The sequence below is a fragment of the Hibiscus syriacus genome, unplaced genomic scaffold (genome assembly GCF_006381635.1).
Source record: "Hibiscus syriacus cultivar Baekdansim isolate YM2019G1 unplaced genomic scaffold, ASM638163v2 tig00110344_pilon, whole genome shotgun sequence".
Lineage (NCBI taxonomy): Eukaryota > Viridiplantae > Streptophyta > Magnoliopsida > Malvales > Malvaceae > Hibiscus > Hibiscus syriacus.
Genome location: NW_024062695.1, coordinates 24,737 through 52,307, shown reverse-complemented (window position 1 = coordinate 52,307; position 27,571 = coordinate 24,737). Strand labels below are relative to the sequence as shown.

The following is a 27,571-nucleotide window of genomic DNA, read 5'->3' as shown; positions in this document are numbered from 1 at the left end:
TGCTTCGTTAGGTACATATGGTATATATATAATATGTATAAATATTTTGTATCATACTCTCGAATGGTATTAATAAGAACAGTGTAGTTCCATTTGACCTGTTCAACGACCACACAATTTCCATTTTAACTACAAAGGCTTTGAATCCTTTTGCAACAAGTTGTTTCTTTGATGGATTAAGCTTAATTGACAACTTGAATCAGTGACCTACAAGTGGACCAACTTTGGCTCCCTTGAGTAATATACGCTGATATTTAGTGCATAACTACACATAAATAGGAACAAGGAGGCATAGGGATGTGAGAGAACAAGCAATCGGCCGGGTGAACCGGAACAATCAAGTCCGGTTCGTACAACCATTCCAATAAGTACTGTTAGGATTTTTGGTATAGGTTGAGGCCGTGGCAGGGACCACCGTAGGGGGGGGGGGTTGGCTGCAACATCATTGAGAATACTTGTTATTGGAATCACAAGAGCCTCAGCTTTCGTTCATTTTTCAAGCCATTTGCAGGCAGGATCTCTTGGATTCTCTTTGTCTTGTGTTGATTGTGAAAGAAGATATTGCCTTATCCCTTTCTTGGGTCCAATTTTATTTATTTCTTTTTCGTAGTTTTTTTTTCCTCTCAACTTTCACATTCTGCAATTCCAAGGAACAAAAAGAGCCAAAAAGTGGCACAGAGATTCACTACATATATGTGAAATTTGTTTGGAGCAAACGAGTCAAGTGCTTGTCTTCACTGCGGATCAGGAATCCTGCGAAATAATATCATCTGCGCCATTCCACTACTTGTCAAAATTGAACTTGAACAGGACATTAAACCATAAGTTCATTCATTTCGTGCTGATATTTTTCAAGAACACCAACGGAACAGGACATTAAACCATAAGTTATGGCCGCAACATATTGGTCGAGGTTTAGAGTGTTGCTAGCAACAAACCGTTGATGGGTCAACATTTCTAATTTGGACGGAGAACCATGATCAGTAAAAAAAATGGGCCGGTATTTACAAGAGGGAGGGTTCATTATCTTGATTGGTTGTATTTACGATGACCTTTAACGTTTATATCAACTGTAAGATTATTATGACTATTTATAAATTGATGGATTAATCAAATTTAGTCACCGATTTTTAAATTTTATTCTAGTATATCATGTAAGTATGTCAAAAGTGTTATTTGTATACTATAGTTAACTAATTGTTTTCGAAGATATAACAATAACCTGTTTGAAATAATGGAAGACCCAGTCCAGACAAGTTTCATGTATAATTGAATCTCTGTAGTTGCTTGGTGCCGTTTCAGGGGCTGTATTTTCAAACACATTTAACTGTGAAAACAGGATGGTAAAGAGCCCAGAAAACCATTCGATTAATGGTGCGTTTGGTTCACGAAATTTAAATCACTAGTGAGAATAGGATTACTGGCTGAAATAAGATTACTGTGAATGTTGTATTTTGTGTTGTAAGATTACAATGTTTGGTTAAAGGAATAAAAGATTATTGAAATATATATTTTATCAAATTGTTCTTATTATATATTATTTTTAACAAGTTGAATTCTACTATAATATTACTATGATTAGTTTATATATATTCTTTAAAAATTTTAAATTCATAAAATTTATATATATATTTTTTACAAAATTGAAAAGATAAATAGGTTTAATGAAAGGGTAAAATTTTATTTTAACCCTTAAACTTTATATAAAATTCTAATTATATTTTTTTTTGTAAATATAAAATAATTTAAGGATAAATTTGTAATTTAACCATTGTAGAAATTTTATTATTCAACGACATTTTAGTCCAAAACGTCGATAATCCAACAATACATAAGGGAAGGGGTAATCACATTCCCGATAATATTCCTCAAAATACCACTGCTGGAAATAAAAGATTACCGGAGAATAGAATTACTGGCCAACCAAACGAGAGAATGACATTACATTCTCCGGTAATCCCATATTACCTTAACCAAACACCCCTAAGGTGGCGTTTGGTTGGATGAAATCCCTTGGAATTGGAATCCAATTCCACAACTTTCCCATGTTTGATTCAAGTTTTTCAAGGGAATTGGAATCCCTGATGGAATTCAATTCCATCAAATGAGGGAAAGTGAATTCTATAAAAAAATGGATGGAATTCAATTCTCTTGTTGGAGGGAATTGAAATTTGACCATATTACCCTCATCAATCATTTGATAACTTATTCATATATTGAATAAAAATATTTTTTTATTATTTCAGGTCGGGCCAGGTTTCTAATTCATATATTCGGGTCGGGTCGGGTCGGGTGAAACTTTATTTTGGTCGGGTCGGATAAGGTTTTTTTAAGTGTGATATTCGGGTCGGGTTTAGGTTTAGAGTGAAAAAAACCGGACCGACCCGAAAATATATATAATTCAGGTCGGGTCAGATTAAGTCACTGTTTTTATTAAATAAAAATAATTTTTTATTATTTCGGGTCAGGTCGGGTTGGATTTCTAATTCATATATTCGGGTCGGGTCGGATGAAACTTTATTTTGTTCGGGTCGGGTCGGGTTTTTTAAGTGTGATATTCGGGTTGAGTCGGGTCGGATTTTTTTAAGTGTGATATTCCGGTCGGGTCGGGTTCGAGTTTAGGGTGAAAAAAACCGGACCGACCCAAAAATATATATAATTTGGGTCGGGTCGGATTAAGTCACTGTTTTTATTAAATAAAAATATTTTTTTATTATTTCGGGTCGGGTCGGATTTCTAATTCATATATTCGGGTCGGGTCGGATGAAACTTTATTTTGTTCGGGTCGGGTTTTTTAAGTGTGATATTCGGGTTGAGTCGGGTCAGGTTTTTTTAAGTGTGATATTCGGGTCAGGTTCGGGTTTAGGGTGAAAAAAACCGGACCGACCCGAAAAAAATATATAATTTTACCTTATATATTTAGGAATAATTACAATAATACCCCTCTCTATATATTTTTTTTCAATAAAGTCAATGTTTTTATTGAATAAAAATAATTTTTTTATTATTTTGAGTCGTGTCGGGTCGAGTTTCTAATTCATATATTGAATAAAAATAGTTTTTGGTAACTAATTAACATACTCCGATTGGAATGTATCGAAATATTGCTCTATCTTTTGGTAATTTATTAACATATTTTGATTGCGATGATTTTAACTTGTAATGTTTATTAGCATGATTTTTATAATTTATTAGAATGAATAATCAATCAATAAAATGAAAATTTAATATTTTTTAATTTTTTATAATATATTACTACATGTTGTAAAATAAACTAAAATAAAATAAAAAAATAAGAAGGGCAATTATTTCATTTTACATTACTGAAATCAAACATGTCTGCGAATCAAACAGAATATAGAATTGGATTCCAATTCCATTTCCTGTCAACCAAACATAATATAGAATTGGATTTCATTTCCTGCATATTCCAATTTCTTTACATATTTAAATTCCCTCGTAAACATTGCAACGAATCACATGCCACCTAAGAGATTTTCCCTGGTGGAAATGTCATCCAGCCGCTAAGAAATGAATCTCTCCTAAAATTTTCAGGGTAAATTAACTATTTGGTCCCCTATTAGTAGTTTATGTTTTATTCATCTAACTGTTATTTTTCTAAAAATCATACTTAATTTAATTTTATTATTTTAAATTCAAATAACTCAATCAAAATAACTGAAACACAAAATGAACTCAAATCTTAGAAAAACAAACGAATTGGCCATTCCCAGTTCAAAGGGAGCAACATTTGATTGCTAGAATTTTGGCGTCGCCAGTAATGTGTATGAAAAATTCCAACGCAATTTGCAACAGATCCAAACCCTTTATTTTAACAGTTCTTAAATAGCAGCTTAGATCTGAGACATTAGAGAAAATCTAAAAGAATAGATAAGAATGGAAAGGGAAGAAGCTCAGAAGTTGTTAATAATGGATGAAAAAGTTGATCCTCATGTTACGAATCAGATTAACGAGATTGAGTTTTCCTTAATCATCATCGCACCTTCTCTTTCCCTATTAAACCCTAAAAGAATAGCAAAACATAAGGGATAAAAAGTAATAAATTAAAAAAAATACATTAGGGTTTCAAAATTTTAACAGAAGAAAAGATGAAAAGAAAATTGAGTTCGAATGGACTGCAAGCTCGCAGTTAGGGTTCTGGACCTGGCGATATATTTATAGGCAGTCGACACTTAGAGTAAAATTACGAATACAACAATGCGGCTATCCTATTTAGGGTTTTTGCTGGGTTTTGAAGGTTTCTTTGGCCCATTATGGCAGCCCGCTAAAAAAATTGAAAATTAGGGCAGTCAATTTTATTTGGAATCTACGATATTTTCTACAATGTATGGGGAATTTATCACTTCAAAGTGACGAGTTTCATTAAAATAATAATATTTTTCTATTTTTTAAATTTTAATTGAAAATTAAGAAAAAAAGGTTGAAACTTGTAACGACGAGGTGACGAGTTCCTTAAATAATATTATTTTTATCTTTTTTTGTAATAGTCTATTTAAAAAAGAAAGTCGTAATGCTTAGGTGATGTGATTTGAGTGGTTATATTCAGTTGCTATTGTTATCTTTTTAGTGTGAGGAGTCCGAGTGGATGACATTTTTCTGTATGGCGTATACAAAAACGTCTCGATGATGACTGTTGCACAAGATGGTGATAGAAACATCTTCCCCATTGCCTTTGAAATTGTTAAAAATGACTTCGAGGAAACGTGGAATTTCTTTCTGTCAAACTTGTGCTCCCATGTTGTCACTCAAGATGAGGTTTGTATGATCTCAGACCGTTCACTTTGACACCGGGAAGTAGGTGGTCATCTCCCCATGCATTTCCTGCGTATTTCATAAGTCATATTGCTTCCAATGCTACGATGATATTTAAGAACAAAAAGAACAAGAAAGAGATTGTCTACATGGGTAACTTATTCATTTCCCCCCTTCATTTATGGCCTTCTCTTATTATTATACTTAAATCTAACCTTTTTTTCTTTCTTTAGGATACATATTACTACAACCGAACTTCCGTGCAAGTCTAGAAAATTTGAGAAAGTACAAAGAAAAGGTTTATAACTTTGTAGTTGAAATACCTCGGGAAATATGGTCACATGCATATAACGATAAGGGTCGACGTTATGATCATATGACAACCAATCATACCGAATTTATCAATTCAGTGCTTAAAAGGATTAGACATCTTCCAGTGACAAGTATTTTTTGGGAGACTTACTTTAGATTGAGAAAATTATAGGAAAACAAAAGTTCCCAAGTTGAGGCAATGCTCAACGAAGCTGGAAATTGAGCTCCAGATCTGGAGAAAGCAATGAACAAAAATCAAACACATGCAACATCAATGTATGTTCATAATTTCTCCAGACTCGATTCTGATTACAATGTCCATGTACATGATGGTGGGAATTCTGCCACCCACACTGGTAATCTGAATAGAAGATGGTGTGATTGTGATCGATTTCAAAACTTCAGTTACCCATGCGCTCACATGGTTGTTGCATGTATGCATGTGAATGTTGACCCATGCTCATACGTTGATGATTGTTATATCCTACATACTATGCGCAACATATGCAGTTGCGAGTTTAAGTATCTCCCAAACGGTGCATATTGGCCACCAACTATTTTTGAAGAATCGTTGCTCAATCCACAATTACAAAGGAAGTTGAGGGGTCGTCTTGAATCTAGTTGAATTCATACTAATATGGATAACCCTCAACGAGAGCAAGATCTTCCAAAGCTTTGTGGCCACTCAGAGGTGAAGCCACATCAAGAAGCATTGTCCACATCTTCCAAAATATCGAGTGGGCTAATAAAACCTTAATAATTGTATTCCCATGTTGTTTGTTGTACATGTTTTGGATAATTTATCAATATCAATATCGCTCTTTATTTTTTTACTTTTCATATATAATTAGAAACTATAACGTTTAACGAAAATCAAATTCATACATATATTTAAAACAAATTTTCAATAAAATAAACAATTTTCCTCTCAGTTTTTATATTATTATTTTTTCCTCGTTTATCTCGATAAGTCTTTTGCTGCGTCAATTTGGTAAGTCTTCATTCTTCTTCTCCTCCTCATCCTCCCTTTTCATCTCTTTATGTTGATCATGAATCGACTTTATTGACTCTTTCACACACTCCTCATATGAAGACGAGCTTGAATCCGAATAATCAATATCAGAGTAATCAGACCCAAAATGATCTTTCAAAAATTGCCTGAAATAATCTTCCCACAAATGCATGATTTGGTTTTCATATAACTCTATCAACTAACCCAACTCCTATTTATAGTTAAAATTTCTCAAAATGAACGTTGGAACTAGTTACACCCACACAACTAGTTCCAACAACTACTTTTCAATTCTAAGCAACCATATATTTGAAACCAAAGGAACTCATCACCTCGATGTGACGAGTTCCAACGTTTTAAAAAAATCAATTTAAATTAAAAATATGAAAAAAAATTACTTTAATGGAACTCGTCACCTCATGACCAACTGCCAAAAATGATGTAGATTCCAAAATAAAACTCCAACAGCCCAATTTCCCAACTTTTTTAGCGGGCTGTCATAGTTGGGGAAAAAATCGGGTTCTGAACACTACCAAGCCAACTTATAGCCCACATGTTCAGTAAAATTAAGTAGGCCCAAAATTTACAAATGTTATGTGTATTAAATATTACGGGTAAACTATACCATTGACCACTTAACTATTTAGCCCTTTTACTTTTGTCACTGATCTTTCAATTTTGTCAATCAAACTACTGAACTATTTAATTGTATTTAATCAAGCCATTTGCCGTTAATATATAACGGAAGTACTAATGCTGCAGTTAATAAAATTGATATAATTATACATTTAGTCCTCAATACTTATATATTCTATCAATTTGATCCTAAATTTAATTTAATTTAATAAATTTAAACCACCAATTAGATGGCGACACATGTCACCATTAGATTAAACGTTTTATTCTATAATTTAATTGTTATCTTCCAACTAGATGGTGACACATGTCACCATCTGGTTGATGGAAAATCAAATATCGAATAAAAGAAGAAACAATGGAGTTAGTTAGAAAAATATTTTTAAAAGTTAAGATAAAAATAAAATATATTATTTAAGTTAAGATAAAATAAAATATATTTTAAGTTAAAATAAAAATAGTATATATTTCTAAGTTAAAGATAAAAATAAAATATATTTTTGAAAAATTAATATATGAATTTAATTTAATATTTGAATTTAAATTAAGATATATATTAAGAATTTAGAATTTAGAATTTAAAATACAAAATACATATTATAAGTTGGAAACACGGTACCAAGTTATCCACCTGGCTCAATGTTTTGATATTGTTTAAAATATAATCTCCTATTTGCTGGGGTTCGATTCTTGGGCAGCTTTAATATTGATTAATCCGTTTTGACACCATTTAAAGGGGAAATGTGTCACCCTTTGATTTGGTTTTAAATATATTAAAAGAAAACTTAATTAAATGACGAAAAGTGTCATCATCTGATTGAGAGATTAAATATTCTATTTAAAATTTATGATTATAAATTTTAAAGTTTAAATTTAAGATTTAAGGTTTAGATTCAAGTAAGAGATTAGAGTTTAGGCTCCAACAAGATCGCATTTAAATGTTGATGGTCCACAAGCTTAGTTATTCCATAATTTTTATATTTCTCTGTTATAAATATTTGTTATTTATAAATGTTTATCATGCTTACGGTACATTCATAATTTATACAATGTTTATTCCATTCAAACACTAAATGAGAAGCTTCTTCTTCCCCCGGTTTTTTTTTCAGGTGAGTTGAATGGCTGTTGAAATTTAGTTTAGTAAATAAATATTTTGAACAACCGGGGCAGCTGGAATCTGAAGCAAACCTCAAAACTCTCCTGTGCAAGGCAAACCATACAATAAATACCCACCGAAACCTTAACTCCCCTCGTCTCATCAGAAGATGGCAATGGGCAAAACTTTCAGCTCTGTGTCATTCATTTTCTTGCTCTACTTACTTGGTTCCGGTTCGCTTCCTGCAGATGCGGCAGTGAAAAGATACCAGTTTGATGTATGCATATGAAAACAGTGACATGTTGGTTGAATTATGGATTTGTTTTCTGATGACTAATGCTTGGGGTTATTGTTTGTTTCAGATTCAAGTGAAAAATGTTAGCAGGTTATGCCATGCTAAACCTATTGTCACCGTAAATGGGATGTTTCCGGGGCCAATCATTTACGCTAGAGAAGGCGACAGAGTTCTCGTTAATGTCACTAATTATGCTCAATACAACATGTCTATTCATTGGTAAGCAATTACCGAGAAAAATGTGATTCTCATGTCGTTTTCATACGATTTTTCTGTCTTGGCATTGGCAGGCATGGACTCAAACAATTTCGCAATGGATGGGAGGACGGACCGGCTTATATAACACAATGCCCAATACAGAGTGGGCGTACTTATGATTTTAATGTAACAGGTCAGAGAGGGACACTGTGGTGGCATGCACATATCCTTTGGCTAAGAGCCACTGTTTACGGTGCAATTGTGATCATGCCAAAACAAGGGACCCCTTTTCCTTTTCCTCATCCTTACAGAGAAACATTATTTTAGGTATGGGATGATTTGATCCATGGCGGTGAGTTGAGTTGAGTTGAGTTTGCCCCATTCTAGTTACACGCTTCATGTAATTCTTGTACATAAAAAAGGCAGGTGAATGGTGGAATAACGATGTCGAAGAGATTGTTAAACAAGGAAACAACTTGGGGTTGCTACCAAATACATCCGATGCTCACACCATAAACGGAAAGCCAGGGCTGCTGTTCCCATGTTCCGAGAAATGTAAGCTTTTAGTGCCATTCTAATAGGGTTGGGGAATTCAGGGCAGGCCTTGCATTCCTGTTTTACTTCGTTTATCCTGCTGCTGCAGATACATTTGCAATGGAGGTGAGCAAGAAAAGACTTATCTCTTGAGAATCATCAATGCTGCACTCAACGACGAACTTTTCTTTGCGGTCGCGGGTCATAATTTGACGGTGGTCGAAATAGATGCAGTTTATACCAAACCATTTACAACACAAGCAATCTTAATTGCACCGGGGTAGATTACAAATATTCTCATTCAAGCTAACCAAACACCTGGTAGATATTTCATGGCCGGTAGGCCTTTCATGGATGCGCCATTGACGGTAGATAATAAAACTGCGACAGGCATACTTCAATACAAGGGTATTCCAGACACTGTCCTCCCAATGCTTCCTCAGCTACCATTACCCAACGACACTGCTTTCGCATTGAGCTACAATGCCAAACATAGGAGCCTCAACTCACCACTATACCCTGCAATTGTGCCCCTTAAAGTTGACAGCCATCTTTTCTACACATCGGATTAGGAATCAACCAATGTGCCACTTGCTTGAATGGAACACAACTAACTGCATCTTTGAACAACATTACCTTCGAAACCTTTCAATTGCACAGGCGCACCATTGACTGCAAATCTTGGCACTAGTTTAGGCACCAGGCTAAACAAGATTGCTTTCAACTCGACAGTGGAGTTAGTACTACAGGGCACCAATCTTCTAACTGTCGAATCCCATCCATTCTATCCTCATGGCTACAATTTCTTTGTCTTTGGGACTGGAATCGGGAACTTCGATCAGGCCAAAGATCCTGCCAAATATACTTGATTGATCCTCCCTAAAGAAATACGGTTGGAGTACCGACAGGCGGAATGACGGCCATAAGGTTCAAGGCCGACAATCCACGTAGACGTCAATCAGAAACTAGACATTAAACATTGCATTGAAATGAGAAGTAATTGTATTTGGATGTTGTTGCAGGAGTATGATTCATGCACCGTCACTTGGAGCTTCATACGGCGTGGGGATTGAAGACAGCATTTGTAGTAGAGAATGGGAAGGGACCAAGTCAATCCATTTTGCCTCCTCCAAAACACCTTCCTCCTTGTTAGCTGCCTCCACTTTTATAATGATTTTTTCCTGCAAAGTGTGCAGGAACTACATCCGAGGATTGTTTTTCGATACACACGCAGGCAAATAATAAAATTTTCGGAATCGTACCTGATAAAATTCTTCAGCTTTAACTTAATACAAAATGCATTTAAAATTATAATCGTTTGTACGGATCCCATATGCTAATTCTAGGGAAGATAGGTGATCCCGAAAAGGTATTAAAAAAGTTCCCACCTTGAATCTACAATGAGTTCATTCGTTCATACTCTTGAAAGTTGAAACCATCTAAAAACAACACTTCATTGCCTTTTCTTATCACCCAATTAAAAGGACAGCTTGAGAAAACCTTCAGAATATACAATCAAAAGTGGAAATTGGAAGAATAATTCATTACTAAACAATAATTCAGCTGAAATCCCCATAAAGATCGCTATTTTATCTTCATCAATTAAGCAGAGGTACATTGAATTAAGAAATTCAATCCAGGGAGCATTTTTTATAGCCGAAATCAAGCATAAATTTTTTAGTGAAAGATAAATGTGAAGAAGACGACTGAAAATATAAATTCGGTTCGATCCGGAAAGTGATGCAACGGCTAGGGAAGCGAAGTTCAAACACACTAAACCAAGCTCTTTAGAAGACCCAAAAATTAAAATATTTGATAAATGCCACCAATTTTCCACTGACATCAGTGATCCGCTGTAGTCTAGTTGGTTAGGATACTCGCTCTTACCCAAGAGAGCTGGCATCAAGTCCTGGCAATGGAAATTTTAGTTTTGGGTTAATTTTTATGGTTATCGGTGCATCCCCCCCCCCCCCCGGCTGCTAAAATAATGCCCTACAGGAGTTTTTATGTTCTATTTTGCTTAACAATAACACGCAAAGGTTAATTCTTATGGCGTAAACTCCTTCGGCAACACATTGAGGGAACATCACCAACACATTATCATAGCTGAGAAAATTGGGGTCATGAATTGCTTAAAGCTTCACTGTATTAGCTGATAACATCTTGCTCCTCCTCACATTTACAACTTTGCTTCCATACAATCATGTAACCAAATAGATGTGTCTTAACTTAAACGAAGAAAGTTGGTCCAAATAAAATCTGGTCCAAAATAAAAGCACCCTTTAAGGTTTTGAAATGAAAATTTTCCTTCATCGGAGTTCAAATTCGGACTTTTTAGGTGAAAAATTAAATATCCAAATCACTGGACTATGATGGATTGTTGTTTTTACAATTTTAGGTCATGAAAACATTCTTGGTTCTTGCTATTAATGGTAAGCAAAGCAGCTGGTGACGATATTGAGATGTCAAAGTTAAAGACGAGGTCCAAGGTGAAGAAAGTAGTTTCTGCAGAAACACCTAGGCACAAGGGAGTAAACGTGAACTATGGGGTATTGGGGTTGAGAGCCCAGCACGCTCTCAAATGCTTAAGTTAGTGGAAGGGTTCGACGTGCGACCAATGGAACAGTCTCAAAGAAGTATGGTTCGGAAAAGGTGGTGAAAATGCTAAATGTGGCTCGGCTAGGATCCGATAATCTACTTACTTGCGCCGTATGGTCTGATTTCAAAGGAGAACAGAGATGAAGAAATCGAAAGTTTTTGAATGAAATCAAAGCCCGGAATAGTTGCCTGTACCTGCACCATATGGTCCGATTTCAGTTCTAGGATGAGAGTTGATTTACTTCTAATATCAGTTTATTTTTAGTTTTAAGATTGCAGTGAGATGAATTTAGAATGGAAAATCCTAGATATGATGCCTCATCAGAGTACTTAAATGTTGGCAAATGATATTGATATTCATATAGAATTAAGGTTCCAATTACAATATCAACAAAGTAGAAAATAAAAATTCGCAACTCATCTCCAATAGAACAAAACACACACCAAAAAAACACAAATGGTCATGGAAAAGACTCAAACTGTTTTTGAGTTGAATACACAACATACGATGACCAAACCATATGTGATACAATAATTGAATAAAAGGTACAAAAGAAGTAAAAAACAACCCATAGGTATGTGTCCAAGGAAATAAAAGAATACCTTTTTTAAGTAAAATAAGTCTGAATTAAGCTCCCGAGTGCGAGACTGGAGTAGTTTCGAACTGGCCATCCTTAAATACATGGATACACTGTTGCGGCAAAGAATGCTCCCCCTAACACCAAAAACAACAGCGGTAAACCAACTCTATTCTCCATTGTCTGATAGAATTATTAACCCACCACATTTTCAGATTAAAAATGGAGGTAAGGTAAAGTTACTGACATTAATGCATCCTAAATTATCTACAACAAAGGTCAGGTTAACAATTTGGTCTAACAGTCCCTGTACTTGAATAAAGTTGGATGTCTACTCAATGTGCTTAAGAAGTTAACAATTCAATCCATACCTCTTTTATTTAAAATCCTAATCTAATAGTTGAAACTGTTGGTATTTTCTGGCAGAATTTTGTAATCAGTACACCTAGAACAATCACAACAGCTTCAAAAGCAAATCATTGTGAACTCAAATAAGCGTACAATATCGTAAGCAAATTTCGACAGAAAACACTGTCAACAATTGGAATATAATTTCTAAATAAAAAAAGATGGATGATTTAATTTTTATCTTTTCAAGTATAGGAGCTAAATCTTATAGCAAATTTCAAAGGAAAATATTGTGTCAACAATTGGACTTGAAAATATAAAGATTTAATTTTTAGTACGACAATTAAATCTCAAACTTTGGACAATAGTGACTGGCAGGCATATTTTGACCAAATTTAAAAGCATATACATATTTTAAACTGACAGATACGAGAGCCACGTCAAAGAAAGCTTTCAGAAATGCAGGAAAAATCTTGTCAACTTACCCAATCACCATCAGGTCCAGTAGGCACTAATACATTGATCTCACTTGACTTAGCTGTTGTTATAGACGCCCCCAAAGAATCTTTGCTCAAGTACAACTGGCAGCCAGAAGTGTTGTCCACTGAAATTGTTGGAGCAGAACCCTACAACAGCCATAAAGTAGACGATCATAAGTAATACAACTATCAATTAGTAACACTGATCAAAGAGCATGGAACAGAGGACCTTCACATGCCATGCAACTTGATACCATGGCCAGTATTCTCTTCGAAGGTATCTAAGTTAGGACTCAGGAGAAGAAAGAAGACAAAGAAGAAAGATACCTGGCATTGCACCTCAACACCATTGCAGTTTACTACCTCACAAGCAGCCACAACATCCTGTCCATTTTAAGTCAAAGACATAAATGAGTACATGATTTGCTTAGGAAAATCTCAATGGTAAAAATATCTCTCTACTAACCTTAAACACTACTCCCATCTTATTGCATTTGTCAATTGTTATATTGTTTACTTTCCCTACACAATATTAAAGAAACATTAAGTTGCTAGTAACTTTTCAGAAGTTATCTCTTCAAATAACAAAGAGATTCATAGTGCCAAAGTAAACGATTACACATAAAAAGAAAGCAAAATGAAGTGGGAAAAAAGAATTGTGCATATGATATAATAAATTTACCTTGAATCTGCAAAACAGAATCCTTGCATCCATAAATATACACAGACTGTTTGGCATCGCAGTCATCAATTACTAAGTTCTTTCTTCCAGTTTGGTTCTCAACAGCCCACCTACCAATATTAAAACGAAGAGACTTGAAAAGTCAAATACTGAAACCAACCACCTAAATAAAGTTAACCAAGCAAACAGAAATCATGCACACTTACTTACGACCCATTTGCAGCTCTAGTTTCGGTGGTCCAACTTTTGAGAAAGAAGAGGAACTGGAACGTGTCTCCTTTTCACCGGCACTAACAACACCTGTTCTATCCGTACGGTTCTTTGTCTTCATATCAGCAGTAACCTTCTTCAGGCCTAGACATGAAAAGAATGAGATCATAGTCACTCAACATCGACAGAAAAGCAGAAGAAAAGGAAAGATGATTACCTGCAGAGACATTCCCACTACTAATTGCTTGGAAAACAGCTGACATCCCTTGTTTTGGCTGTGATGAAGAAGGCTGAGAAGGTTCAGGGCTGAAAAGAGAGGCAGGTGGAGGAGGAGGAGGTGCAGGGGCACCAGGGGGAGGAGCTTTCAGTGGAGCACTAGATGGCTTTTTACCAGAAGCACTCCATACCGGACCAAGAGGATAATGACTTTTGACATAATCCCTCAAACCAGGTAAATACAGTTCCTTCAAAGCTTTGGCCCATTCAACATGGTTCTGATCTTTGTTTCTGTACTCAACAAGAACCTGATATTTACAACTCATTAACAAGGAAATGATAGGAGCATTAACATATTGCAGTTTCCAGATCGAGTTGCCTACAAATAAAGAAGTACCTTGTTGTTGTAAAATTCAGCCATTTGCCAACTTTCTTCCACATGTGCAATAGGCATGCTCATACCTAGAATAAGAAAAGCATTACCAAGAATCAGAGCAAGTGGCTCTATATGCAATTATCATATAATTTTTTTTCTCGAGCATGACAAGCACAAGTGGAGGTCAGAAATTTTCCCAAAGTGTGATTAGAAAGAAAACATGAACCCAATTCAAGCTTTGAACCAAGGCAGAAATGTAAATCCACACATTAAACAACTAGTACAAATCAAACTCCTGATTTTTTCAGCATAAGTTAGGAGTTAAGCTACGCGCTACATGCGGGCCACTTCATTGTGAAGATATTGCTATGTGCAAACAGACTGTAACATGCATTCACATACCACAATCTTTTCCGGTGTAAGCAATCCATGCTAAAGCTGAAAGACTGTCCCCAGCACTCTTCAAGTGGTTGAAAAAATCAGATCGCCTCCCTTCTGTCATAGCATTAACCTTCAAGATCACTTCATTCAGTGGTTTGAGAAACTCAACCAAGCCTGCCATATCAGGTTTCTGTACCAACAGAGTGGAAGGCATTAAAAATTCCATGAAACAGATAGTAACCACAAAAAACTATACATGATAGTAAAAGCAGATAGCGGCAAGACAATCAATACTTCTGCCCTACCATAAAAACAAACTTCTTTACCTTAACAAAGCATGCAAGCCACCAAATGTTAATTTCCTCTAGGACAAAATCTTGTGACAGGTTCATAATAAGTCTATCACTTAAATGCTTCTCTGCTAATATTTTTTGTCAAAAAATGATTAAAAATATTAATTCTTAATAATTCCATGCTTTCTTAGGTCGTGAAACAATCATAGTCAAATCTCAAACAGGAGAAGGGACAATCTATGCAATCAAAGCTATGAGATATATCCGAATGTCAAGATATCTTCTCTTTGCACCTAAAACCAAATCTTCTTCTACAAAATCAACGCAACGACCGGTTCCAAGCTATAAATGTAAATCTAAATTAGCTGCATTTCACGTGATTCATCACGAAATAAAATAAAAAAGAGCAAATCATAAAAAGATAAAACTTAATTAAATAAATGAAAAAGAAATAAAAACAGCAACCTGAGTTTGCTTGATATGGATAAGAAGTTTCTTTTGCACAGAGAAAGCCTCGAGAACTAGCTTAGTCACATCCAGCACTTGACCTTCAATCTTCTCCGCAGCAGCCGAAAACCTAGCCCCGTATTCAGCCATCAGATCGTCAAACGCCAGAATCGATGGATCCGAAGACACTTCAGCTTCGCTATCAGGTAATCCACTCGCCGAGATTCCACCGGCAGATAGAGCTTCCAGCCGTGCCACCGTGGCCTCCAACCTCTCTACCAGCTTCGCTTCCATACTGAAAAAAATGCTCGAACAGATTTCAAATTTTCTCAGAGATTTCTTAACTTTGTCTGAAGTGCAGATCTATAGCTTGGAAATGATTTTATAACTATTTCTTCTTTTCTTTCTGTCAACTTTAAACGCCGAAAGACAGGAGAGAGAGTGTGAGCGAATATTTTTGGGGCTTTATTGTTTTTGTTAGGGTGGATTTTTATTTGTAAGAGACGGAATATTAGAAGGACACGTGTCGGATAAGTGGACAATAATAGAAACGTGGGGAGTTAATGGCGATGTCGTTAACTTGCTAATAACAAAATTTAGTTGTTTCCTAACAAAACGGTGGACTTTAGGTCTCCGCAAGAATTTGGCTTTGGTAATTTGATTGACTTGATTTGGATTTGTTATGCTTTGATTTTGATTGACTTAATTCCTTTATATTAAACAAATCAAGTATAATTACGAATCAACTTATTTTAATAATTGAAGAAATTATTATTGTTTATATAAATTAAGAGTTCAAGCGATTATAACATCAACATGATTCAGTGTACATTACCATATCGTTGAAAATATTTAGAATACATATTCTTTAAAAGTAACACGTCGCCTTCTCAAACTGCTATGTGGGGTGTGTTTTTCTTGGTAAATGAAATTGCATATTGTTGTTTCCCGAGGATTCTTGGATCATCTGGTGTAGCCTCATTTTTCTCCGCCAACAAGAATTCCAAACCCTTCAAGCCATTAAAGAAGATTGTGTTCTTAACGTTCTTCAGCTTTTCAGTTCCGTTAAACGACATACGCTCCATCGAAACCTTGGTACGCTATCTTCGATTCGATGACGAAACCATTTTGCATTAACTTGGCAATAACTTCCAGCCAAGTACCATCGCCACCCCTCCTGTATTCATTCGGTTGGATGTCTTGTGCAACGAATAAGATGAACGACAAGAAGGGGTATTTGACGGCGCAAATGGGAAGCCAGGGGAAGAAGAAAAGTATATTAAAAAGGGTAAATTAGAACTTTGTCCCTAAACTACTTTGAATTTATAAAAATATCCATAATTAGTATTTTATTTGAATTTTAAGGGTTAAAATAAAAAAATTAAACCCTTTTACTAACGTGTCATGTCATCAAACTAACGGAAGCTAATGTACTAGTGACCACATGTTAATTAAAACAAAATGAGAATGACCATAAGTTTATAAAACTCAAAAAGAAGTGATCATTTGTGTAGTTTACCCTAACTATTATCATATTATGACTTCAATACAAAATTTTCCATGTCCACCAACCATTGGGCTAACAAGGCAAAGGCATCCCAAATTCCTAATATCTTAGGCGTGTAAAAAATTTAGGGTATTGGACATACTTAAATTTTATTTAGCAAACTACGACATTTGCTATAGTCCGTCTAGAACTCGTCACCTCATATATTATTTTTTAATGGTCCCCACATGGACTATTATTTAATTAGGGTTATAATGACTCGTCACGTCGAGGTGACGAGTCTATTAAAAATATATTTTTATAATTTAAAAAGTAAAATTTATAAAATAAAAAAATCGATGGAACTCGTCACATTGAGGTGACGAGTTCCTTCGAATTCAAAAAAAAAGTAGTCGTTGTTCAACGTGCAGAGGGGCAGCAATCGTCAAAGGTGACAAGTTCGATCAGATATTTTGAAACACTAGTCGTTTATAGTCGTTGGGGGTAAGATTATAAATAGGGGTTTGGTATTTCACCAAACCCTGAATTAAAAAAACTAAAAAACATACATTGTACGAAATCTCAAAAAATGGCAACTCGAGAATAAATGTTGCGCATGGATAACCTCCATATTTCGTCGATCCAACGCGGGCTGAACGAAGAATGGAGTATTCGTAGTCGGGGATGACAACTAGAGAGCTGCATCAGCAGATAATGGTATATCTGCATCAATCCGGTCTAATGGAACATTGGCGCCCCGAGACACACATGTTCCACTTCTCAAATGGTGAAGCAACGATTACTCTGGAAGCTGTCGCTTACCAACTCAGTGTTTCGGTGAATGAAGCCCCCATTGTGAGTCATAACTTTTACGACCCGCGACGTTGATCCTCTAAGTCTTGGGAATATGACCACCATATGACTTCATGAGGGGCTATGAGTAATGATAATGTGGCAGGAGTTCGAATTCTAAGTCACATACGAGTCTATCGAGGCGGAGGTTGTTTTCGCATCTCGATCATTTCTTCTCCAAGTGATCGGAAGGACATTATTATCGAACAAATCTGATAATTTGGCGTACACCCAATATCTACGATATTTGGAAGACTTTGCTATGTGTCGGAATACCAGTTGGGGCTCGACGATTTTGACATTTCTTTACTGGGAGCTTTGGAAGAATGTAATTGTCCAGCGTAGTTGAAAAGTCGATGTAACATGATATTGTTACTGTTACAGTCATGGGTCTGGTATCGCTTGCCATTTTTTTACGTCGATTACAGGCGCCTCGGTCAATTTTTTGCTTGCTGCAAGGTAATTGTTTAACTTCATTTATTTAACCTTTTTTTAATCTCAAAATTTTATTTATTTTTTATAATATTTTTTTATTTTTAATATTTTATATGGCGTCATAAAATAACAGAGACAAAGTTGGCAGGTGATGCACGAGACATGCGGATGAGGATCGAGATCGTCGGTCGATTCTTGGTATGATATATGTTATTTTTTTTAATCTTTTTAACTTTATATATACTAACTTTGATATTTAATATTTACAATTCTCTTGGCTTCCGTATGTTGACGAGGAGATCAACCGCGTATTGCCGGCACGATTTTAGAGGGGTCCCACTTATGGTGTGTCGTGACACCGTTATTGCACCAAGTGATTGTTGAGTGGCATGCGACTGATAGAGTGAAGCGCCAGTTTGCGGCGCAGCAGCTGATTCCTACGGAAATAGAGGTTGATATGGATGCGCTCCATACAATCGATACGCGTGGGAAACATGATGAAAAGTGGCCGGTGCAACATACTTACTACATCGACCTATGTAATCAACGTGAACTATCGCTCCCCCATCGTCAGGATATTACACTGCTGGACTTAGATTTCAACCATTCCCACTATCTTCGGATTTACGAACAAAATGGCAAACCATATATCACAACACCGAAATAGAAGGCAGAATGACAACATCATCAGTCCAAGTCCAAGTCCAAGTCCAAGAAGAAAGCATCGTTGTCGTCTTTTTCCGCTTCAACATCTGCGGCTGAAGAGTATTATTATGCATCTCAGGCTAGTTTTGATTTCAATCCTCCCTTTCATACTTTAGTTGAGACTTGATCTAATTGGGTTGGAGGTTCATAGGATGCAATACAGTATACTCAAACATCTTCAACAGAACAAGAGGTCACAAGTGAGTGACTATATTCTATATGGTCACCAAAGCCAAGTCGAAGCAGTTATGAAGATGATGGTGTCAAATGTCATAAATCCATCACCGTCTTTCGAAGGTGGATCGTAGAGTGTGTTAGGTAAACCTCTTTGGCAAGATGACGACGACTACGACGATCAAGGCCTACGATCTCGGCGTACTCAACGAGCCCTGCAGCATTATCATTTGACCACTCCGCGACATCTTCAAAAACTTAGAAGACATAGATAATTTATTTTTTACTTTGTAATTTTCATGTAAAAAAATATTTTTTACATTTATTTATTTACTTTGTATTTCGTAAAATTTAAATAAATTGATTTTTCTTTTAATTTTATTTTTTAAAATTATCACCGGCCAAACTTGTCACCTCAAGGTGATAAGTTCCCTTGGTCGTTGCTGCTTGTTGTACAACGGCTAGTCAATGATTACTTTTTTTTTTGAATTCGAAGGAACTCTACACTTCAACATGACGAGTTTCATCGATTTTTTTTTTATTTTTTATTTTTTAAAATTTAATATATATATATATATATATATATATATATATAATGGACTCATCATCTCAACGTGACAAGTCATTATAACTCCAATTAAATAATAGCCTACGTGGAACCCACTACGTTGGAACCATTAAAAAAATAATATCCGAGGATGAAGAGTTTCAGGTCGACTGTAACAAATGTCCTAGTTTGTTAAATAAAATTTGGGTATGACCAATACCATAATTTTTTTACCCACCTGGAGTATTGTGCCAAAACAAACCATGGTTACTGATCTGGCGTGACCCACCATGATGCGGACCACCTAACCATATACTCAGAGGCGTGCCTAAAGGAGAACAAACTGAACAGCTATGCTACTGATTCGTTTGCGATCCTATTATTTTTCCTGACATTTGTTGATAGGGATGCGTTAAAGTTGGGTCAAATGAATTAAACCGAACTATCTTCATGAAGCTCGTCAACTCCTAGCTTCTAATCGATATATCCGACTCAAGGCCAGTCCCAATGTGGTTGTTAATGAATAATTGACCAAGGTCGTGTCCCTTCACCGTTTTCTTTTACTTCTTCTTAATTCTTATCATATTTGAATTGCAATGGTCCGAGCATGTGTTGAATCTTGGATTAAAATGATGAATGGAAGAGTATGAAAGGTAATTTATTCTTACAAGATCCGAGGATAATGCTGAAACTTACCAGGAAAGGGTCTGCTGCCTGCTTGTTTAATTAGTTTTAAAAATTCTTCAATACATTTAAAACTTCGGTTGTTATGAATCTGTGGTGCTTGAGTTTTAGAGAAGGTGGCAAGTATTTCTTGTTTCCTTGTCTGTCATAAGTTGTTAAAACGGTTTAGTTTCGGTACTTTCAGGTTAGAATGAAGCTTGTGAAAGAATGGCTTCCCGTCTTGCCTGTGTGCAAAGACGATGTCTCACCTATGCTGCCCAGCCATAAAACACCCTACCTGGAATTGGAGGAGACATTCCTGAGAATCGTCTCGACGCTGCCAATGTCGAACGCACAAGTGTTGTTGCAGCAACGTCTCATCTTCTCAACCCGAAATGTCGAAGATTTCCCCCACTCGATCACAGCTTTCAATACATGGTTTCGCAGAGCAACTCAACCTCCTCAAATGGAAAATCTTGATTAGAAATAACTGCATTTCCGCTATGGTGGCGGTAGGCTGTTAGGCGATTAGTCACACCCTCAGTGCCGCCACGATGATGGAGGCAAAAACTGAAAGCTTTGGATATATGTATTAATCTCAAATTAATTTACAAGCAATATGTGACTTTTTTTACCTACATCATTTGCAAAAGTAATAAAATAATAAAATAATTTTAACAGTAAAATTGTTACTTGAGAAATAAGTAACCGACTAATGATATATTAAAAAACCCTCATAATGTCTTATTAATGACAATAAATGAATAAATTATATTCAACGATAAAGTAGGGCTCATTACCCTAAACTTAGAAATAGGGTTCTCTAAATATGTGTAAATTTGATATCAAATATTATGTAGACCTTCAAATGGGGGCTTATCAAATTTAGCATAATATTGATGCTGAATTGCTGATTACATGCAAAGTAATGAAACCTTCAGCCAGGCTTTCCCTGGGGCCAAGGCCATATTCATCGACATGTTCGCAATCTACAATAGCCTTTTTGTACTCAAATCCACCTTTTGAAAATTGCTTAAGAAATTCATCCTGATCGATAACAACGGATAAAAAAAATGCTTCTTCAGGGCGCTACAAAAGAAGCATTGGCTGAGGCCAACTGATGAATAATGCAAAGCCAAGTATCCCTTACAAAACTCTGTGCTTCAATGAAAATTTTAAGCATGGTGATCTTATGGCTTCCAAAAACAACAATTTTGAACTCATCAGACATAAAATTAGTTATTTGCTTCATCAGGCGATCGACACTCGACTCGCTTTCCAGTCTTAAGAAGGGTAGTAATTGCAATGCTTCTATTTTGGTCAGAAATTAAACTCTCCATGTCCATATTGCAGTTAGTGACAGCCATGGAATGAGTCATTGAAACCTTAAAAGGTATTGTCAGAGTCAGAAATCATAAATGAACAGAACTGTAAATGCATCTGAAGTAAAAAAGAAATAACAATCGATAACGATTGAAAGTAAAAGCACTTTCGGCGATCTCCATAGTGTGTTTGAACATGAGAAAATTGCATAACCACCCTAGTCCGTATCACTAAAGCGCTTGACTTTACTTTTTCATCAACCAGCAAAATATATGTTGATTTAATAGCATAGTTAATTATTTAGTACTATGGATTCATACAGCATGAAGCTAATCTAATTTCCTTTATTTACTGTTTAGCTACCACTTGCTGCAGATCTATTGACTAGTTATCTAACCAGGACAACTGAACAAAGGATGCAGTGTGTTCAAAGCCAGTAAACATTAAGACATGCTGCTTATATTAGTTTGAAGAAATCAAAAAGTTGTGAGCCACAACCTATTTACAAGGAATTAGAGACGACTTAAATTGGTCAACAAGTTAGGCATGAACTGACTGAGCAACGGACTTCAACTACCAAATAAAATCCCAAAACTTTCTGAACAAGGAATGTAAGTTACCTGGTGAAGCAATGACAGAGCATGGAACTTCACAAGGGCTGCTCTTGATTGAACAGCTTCTTCAACCTCATTACTCCATCTTTTCACAATCTCAGGGTTTGTCTGCCAAAATATTTCTAACAATCTGATAAGTCATTAGACCTTTGATAATTACTTTAAGAACTATACAATAAAACAACCATTAAAAAAATCATCTCGACGCTGCCAATGTTGAATGCACAAGTATTGTTGCCACAAGTACAATGTCTCAGCTTCTCAACCTGAAATGTCGATAATTGCCCCCACTTGATCAAAGCTTTCAATACATGGTTTTGCGGAGCACCTCGACCTCCTCAAATGGGAAATCTTGATCAGAAATAACTGCATTTGTGCTATGGTGGCGGTAGGCTGTTAGGCGATTAGTCACCCCCTCAGTGCTGCCTCGATGATGGAGGGTTCAGTTTTCTCTGTCGGTCTTTTGTGCATATACTAGACTGGTGCAGGTATAGAATCAAATTGGTTTCTTTGTACATAAAACTGAATATATTCCCAATGTTTCGATCAATGATGGCAACTGAGGCAAAAACTGAAAGCTTTTGATGCTTTTCTTATGGTATTTTGCCAGGGCGTTGTTAATTGGATGGAAATTGTATGTTGTTGCAGCTGGTTTACGTGGACATATTAATTTCCCATTTTATATCTATTATATCAAACTCTGGATATGAACCGGCAGTGGACGTTGAGTTAGGATCCTCATCAAGAATCCAAAATCGTAAGCGCCATGGAAGGTAAGCCATGTTAAGCCTCCAAAACAATTGTTCAACAATCCCGAATTCCACATCAATATCGCAAAATCACTAGCAGGTATACCCTTCTGTCTATTCTTAACAAAGTCGATACCTTGTCGCTTCAATAATTCAATTGACCCAAATCAAGTCATCATCATCAACATCAACATCAAAGTCTGAGAAATTAAACTCCCAAACATAGCAAAACGCAGTACCGAAATCCGGTAAGTTACCCTCTGAATCTGAAAGGGTTAACCCGAGTTGGATTACTTGCAGCGCATTGCATCCCTTACAAAGCTATGTGCTTCAATGGAAATTTTAAGCATGGTGATCTTAAGGCTTCCACAACAACAATTTCGAATTCATCAGTTATCTGCTTCACCGGGCAGGCGATCCACACTGGACTCGTTTCCAGTCTTGAGAAGGGTAGTAATTGCAATGCATCAATTTTGGTCATAAATTAAACTCTCCATGTCAAATTGTCAATTTTGCAGTCGACAATCAATTACGATTGAAAACTAAGTATATGTTTTCTAAACATAACGCAAGCTGCTTAAATTAGTCGGAAGAAATCAAAAAGCTGTGAGCCACAACCTATTCACAAGGAATTAGAGACAAGACATAAATTGGTCAACAGGTTAGGCTTGAACAGAGCAGCTGACCTCAACTACCAAATAAAATCCGAAAACTTTGTGAACAAGGAATGGAACTTACCTGGTGAAGCCATGCCAGAGCATGAAACTGCACAAGGGCTGGCTGCTCTTGATTGAACAGCTTCTTGAACCTCTTTACTCCATCTTTTCACAAGCTCAGGATTCGTCTGCCAAAATATTTACACCATGTTAACAAATCATCAGACTTTTGATTACCTGCAGTAAATGGATACCAGTACTGACTAATTCTGCACCTGCGACAATTGGATTTTTGTCGATGATTGCTTGTTTCATGTATTTGCTTTATACATATCAGTATTGCTAGTCATATCCTTCATAAGAGAGCTAGTGCCAATGATAACTTATTTTCAGAAAGAACAAGAAAAAATTAGTATCCACAAGCAAAACATAATATTCAGAAAGCATAAAAAGTAATAAGCATCCACAAGCAAAACAACTTATTTCAGCAACCTAATCTGCTGATGGAGATAGCTCCTTTATCATCCCATAGACCATTCTCCTCAAGCCTATATCCTTTGATTGGAAAGCCTTAGTCACAGCAAAGGTAACTTCTGTAGCAACAGCAAAAAGGGAAATCTCATCACATACTACCTACATTGGAAACCTGTAAAACAGAGGTCAATTGTAATTTAGCAAACTGAAAAAGAAAATAAAAAGCGAATCTAATCTTTTCAGCCATAAATAAAAAGAAAAACTAACCTTGGTGAATGTTCCTCCTTGATTCAGTAGATAAACAAGTTTTGTGATCACCTACATAGAGAATTTAAAAACATTCACTAAAAATGAAAATAGCAAATACATAAGATACAGTAGAAACCTGAGAGCATCTTCGAGGATCAAGCTGGGGGGGTATTTCTTGTTTTCTTGTCTGTCATAAGTTGATAAAATAACCAATTAAAAGCCTTCCCTGAACACATACAAAGCTAGGAGAACTCAACAACCCTACGAATAGAACTCAATGCTAATATATACATATAGTCCCGAGATTCACATCTCCACACAAATCAACTAAAATTAACCGCATCCATTAAAAGTTTGAGACTAACAAGCCAGAGGTAGAAAGAATCAATGCCATTACATTTAGAACTTCGGTTGCTACGCATTTGTGGTGCTTGAGTTTTAGAGAAGGCAGTGTGTTTCTTATTTTATTGTCCGTCATAAGTTGTTAAAATGGTTTAGTTTCTGTACATTTCAGGTTGAAATGAAGCTTGTGGACTAATGCTTTCCTTTCTGCTAGTGTGCAAGGGCAATGTCTCACCTATGCTTCCCAGCCATAAAACACTCTACCTTGAATTGGAGGAGACATTCCTGCGAATCATCTCGACGCTGCCAATGTCGGATGTGCAAGTATTGTTGCAACAATGTCTCAGCTTCTCAACCCAAAATGTCGAAGATTTCCCCCACTTGATCACAGCTTTCAATACATGGTTTCGCAGGGCAACTCAACCTACTCGAATGGAAAATCTTGATTAGAAATATGTGCATTTGCACTACGGTGGTGGTAGGCTGTTAGGCGATTAGTCACCCCCTCAGTGCCGCCTTGATGACAGAGGGTTCGGTTTCCTCCTGTCGGTCTTTTGTGTATGTACTACACCAGTGCAGGTGTAGAGTTAAATTGATTTCTTTTTATTTCTTTTTACATAAAACTGGTTCCCATTGTTTCAATCAATGTTGGCAACCGAGGCAAAAACTCAAAGCATTCGATGCTTTTCTTATGGTACATTAAAGTAAATTGATTGAATTCCAAAGAATATATCATTTAAAATTTCTTCAACTTTAAGGATTGAATCAAGAATTTTATGTTATAAAAGAAGATTACAAAAAAAGGCTAGAAGAATTCTCATCCTAGAACTGAAATCAGGCCATATAGTGCAAGTGCAGGCAGCATATGAGGACTCTGGTTGTGTTCAAATACTCCGTATCTCTTCAACTCCATGAAGCAGTGAAGCGTCAGCAGACTGTCGGATCCAGCCTGATGGCTCGACCCAGCTAGACGAGCAACGTTCAACATCTGCGCCACCTTCTCCAAACCACCAAACAAGCCAAAAAACTTGAAAGTATGCTTGATGTCAAATATCTTCCGACCAAAAATATGAACCAATTCTCTCATAAAACCTTGGATATGAACTGGCAGTGGATGTTGAGTTAGGATCTTCATCAAGAATCCGAAATCGTAAGCGCCATGGAAGGTAAGCCATGTTAAGCCTCCGAAACAATTGTTCAACAATCCCGAATTCCACATCAACATCGCAAAATCACTAGAAGCGATACCCTTCTCTCTGTTCTTCACAAAGTCGATACCTTGCCGCTTCAATAATTCGATGGACTCCAAATCACAGTCATCCTTATCAACATCAAAGTCTGAGAAATTAAACTCCCAAACATAACATAATGCAGTACCGAAATCCGGTAAGTTACCCTCTGAGTCTGAAAGGGTCAACCCGAGTTGGATTACTTGTAGCGCATCGACATTGGATCTCAAATACTCGTAGTTGATAGCAGGGTCACCTTCTTGGATGATTTGCTTACTGGGTTTAAAGATAGTACCAGGGAATTCAGTATCCATCGAGACAAAACGATACATAGGAATAGCACTCCTAATCAACTTGAACTCGTACTCTAACCCATCCGCGAAGACTCGTCTCACAATAACTGGTTTCTTGCGAAGCATCTCCATACTTTTTGTTGTGCTAATCAGTGATCTACCGACTTTATGGCTTCTGTAATGCAATGGAGGAACAATAATAGTTTCTGGGTTTAGGGTAACGATCCCTACTTTACCGCTAAATATATTCAGTTGTAATACATAAGCATTATTAGATCATTTATATAGATGTATAAGTCGGCTACTTCTTCCTCAAGTAACTTTTTGTCAAGAAAATTTTGAATTAGCTGGCCCGAGCTCCACCCAAAACCCGTTTAAATTCTGAAATAGCTAGCCGTTATCATTCTTTTAAATTACTTCATTAATTTTTTGAATGATCCATGCGTCTAACGTTATAAACATTACAACTTTAGATGCTCGAGCCGTAAACGCCGTTAATTTTCTCCGTTAAGTGACACATGTCACATTCTAGTAATTTAAAAAAAATAAATTAAAAAATCTAAAAGTATATTTTTACACAAATTTAGATGCTCAAATCGTTAAATGACACGAGTCACATTCTAATAATTTTAAAATTTTATTTAAAATTAAAAAAATCTAAAATATTTTTTAAAAACACATTTTTTAAATAGCTCCAAAACTTTAAAAACTTTCATTTCAACCCCTAAACCCGTGTTGACCGTCGACCTTTACAGTTGACGAAACTCCAGTCGACCTCACCTCCCTCGATGATCAATACTCCTATGAAATCATAATCGATCGACAGTCAATTGATATTTTGTATCACGTGAATCCTAGGATGAAAATCGCGACTCCGACAGCCAACGTCGACAACTACGACAACGTATAACTAGGAGGATGGCAGGGAGTACGTCGACAATAGTGGTCATGACCGAAAATGGCGACGACGACATGCTAGGTTAGGGATTTAGGGTTTTAAAGTAAGATTTTGTGTAACTTACGAGAAATTATGGTTTTTTTTATAAATATAATAATATTTTTAATTTCTTAAAAAATAAATAATTTTCAAAATTATCAGAAAGTGACACATTTTACTTAATGGAGAAAATTAACTATTGTTTGGCTCGGGCACCTAAAGTGGTAGCTTTTATAACGTTAGGCACCTAGATCATTCAAAAAATAGTTTAGACACCTATTCGTAAAAAGTAGTATAGTTTGGACACTTATTTTATAATTAATCCTATAATAAAAGGTCTAATAATGTCTTATTTATGACACTATGCTATATTTAAGGA

General features: G+C 36.0%; 2 protein-coding genes, 1 non-coding gene and 1 pseudogene across 3 annotated transcripts; 1 reads left to right on the top strand and 3 right to left on the bottom strand.

Annotated features, from left to right (window-relative positions):
* Positions 1–3,912: 3,912 nt before the first annotated feature.
* On the bottom strand, positions 3,913–4,002 carry LOC120120677. The gene has a single exon (XR_005515916.1). It is a non-coding gene; the product is annotated as a small nucleolar RNA U30 (small nucleolar RNA).
* A 3,995-nt stretch (positions 4,003–7,997) lies between these two features.
* LOC120120659 lies at positions 7,998–10,009 on the top strand (annotated as a pseudogene).
* A 1,909-nt stretch (positions 10,010–11,918) lies between these two features.
* Positions 11,919–15,916, bottom strand: LOC120120660 (cyclase-associated protein 1-like). Its single transcript, XM_039140235.1, has 10 exons — positions 15,483–15,916; positions 14,746–14,914; positions 14,365–14,429; positions 13,969–14,275; positions 13,748–13,895; positions 13,542–13,651; positions 13,326–13,381; positions 13,187–13,243; positions 12,866–13,006; positions 11,919–12,169 (listed from the first exon to the last, which is right to left on the bottom strand). The coding sequence occupies exons 1-10, from the start codon at positions 15,756–15,758 to the stop codon at positions 12,083–12,085; spliced, it is 1,416 nt and encodes a 471-aa protein (XP_038996166.1). The 5' UTR covers positions 15,759–15,916; the 3' UTR covers positions 11,919–12,082.
* A 9,634-nt stretch (positions 15,917–25,550) lies between these two features.
* On the bottom strand, positions 25,551–26,387 carry LOC120120657 (probable CCR4-associated factor 1 homolog 11). Its single transcript, XM_039140234.1, has one exon. It carries the CDS (start codon positions 26,385–26,387, stop codon positions 25,551–25,553), a length of 837 nt encoding a protein of 278 aa, XP_038996165.1.
* Between the last annotated feature and the right edge of the window lie 1,184 nt (positions 26,388–27,571).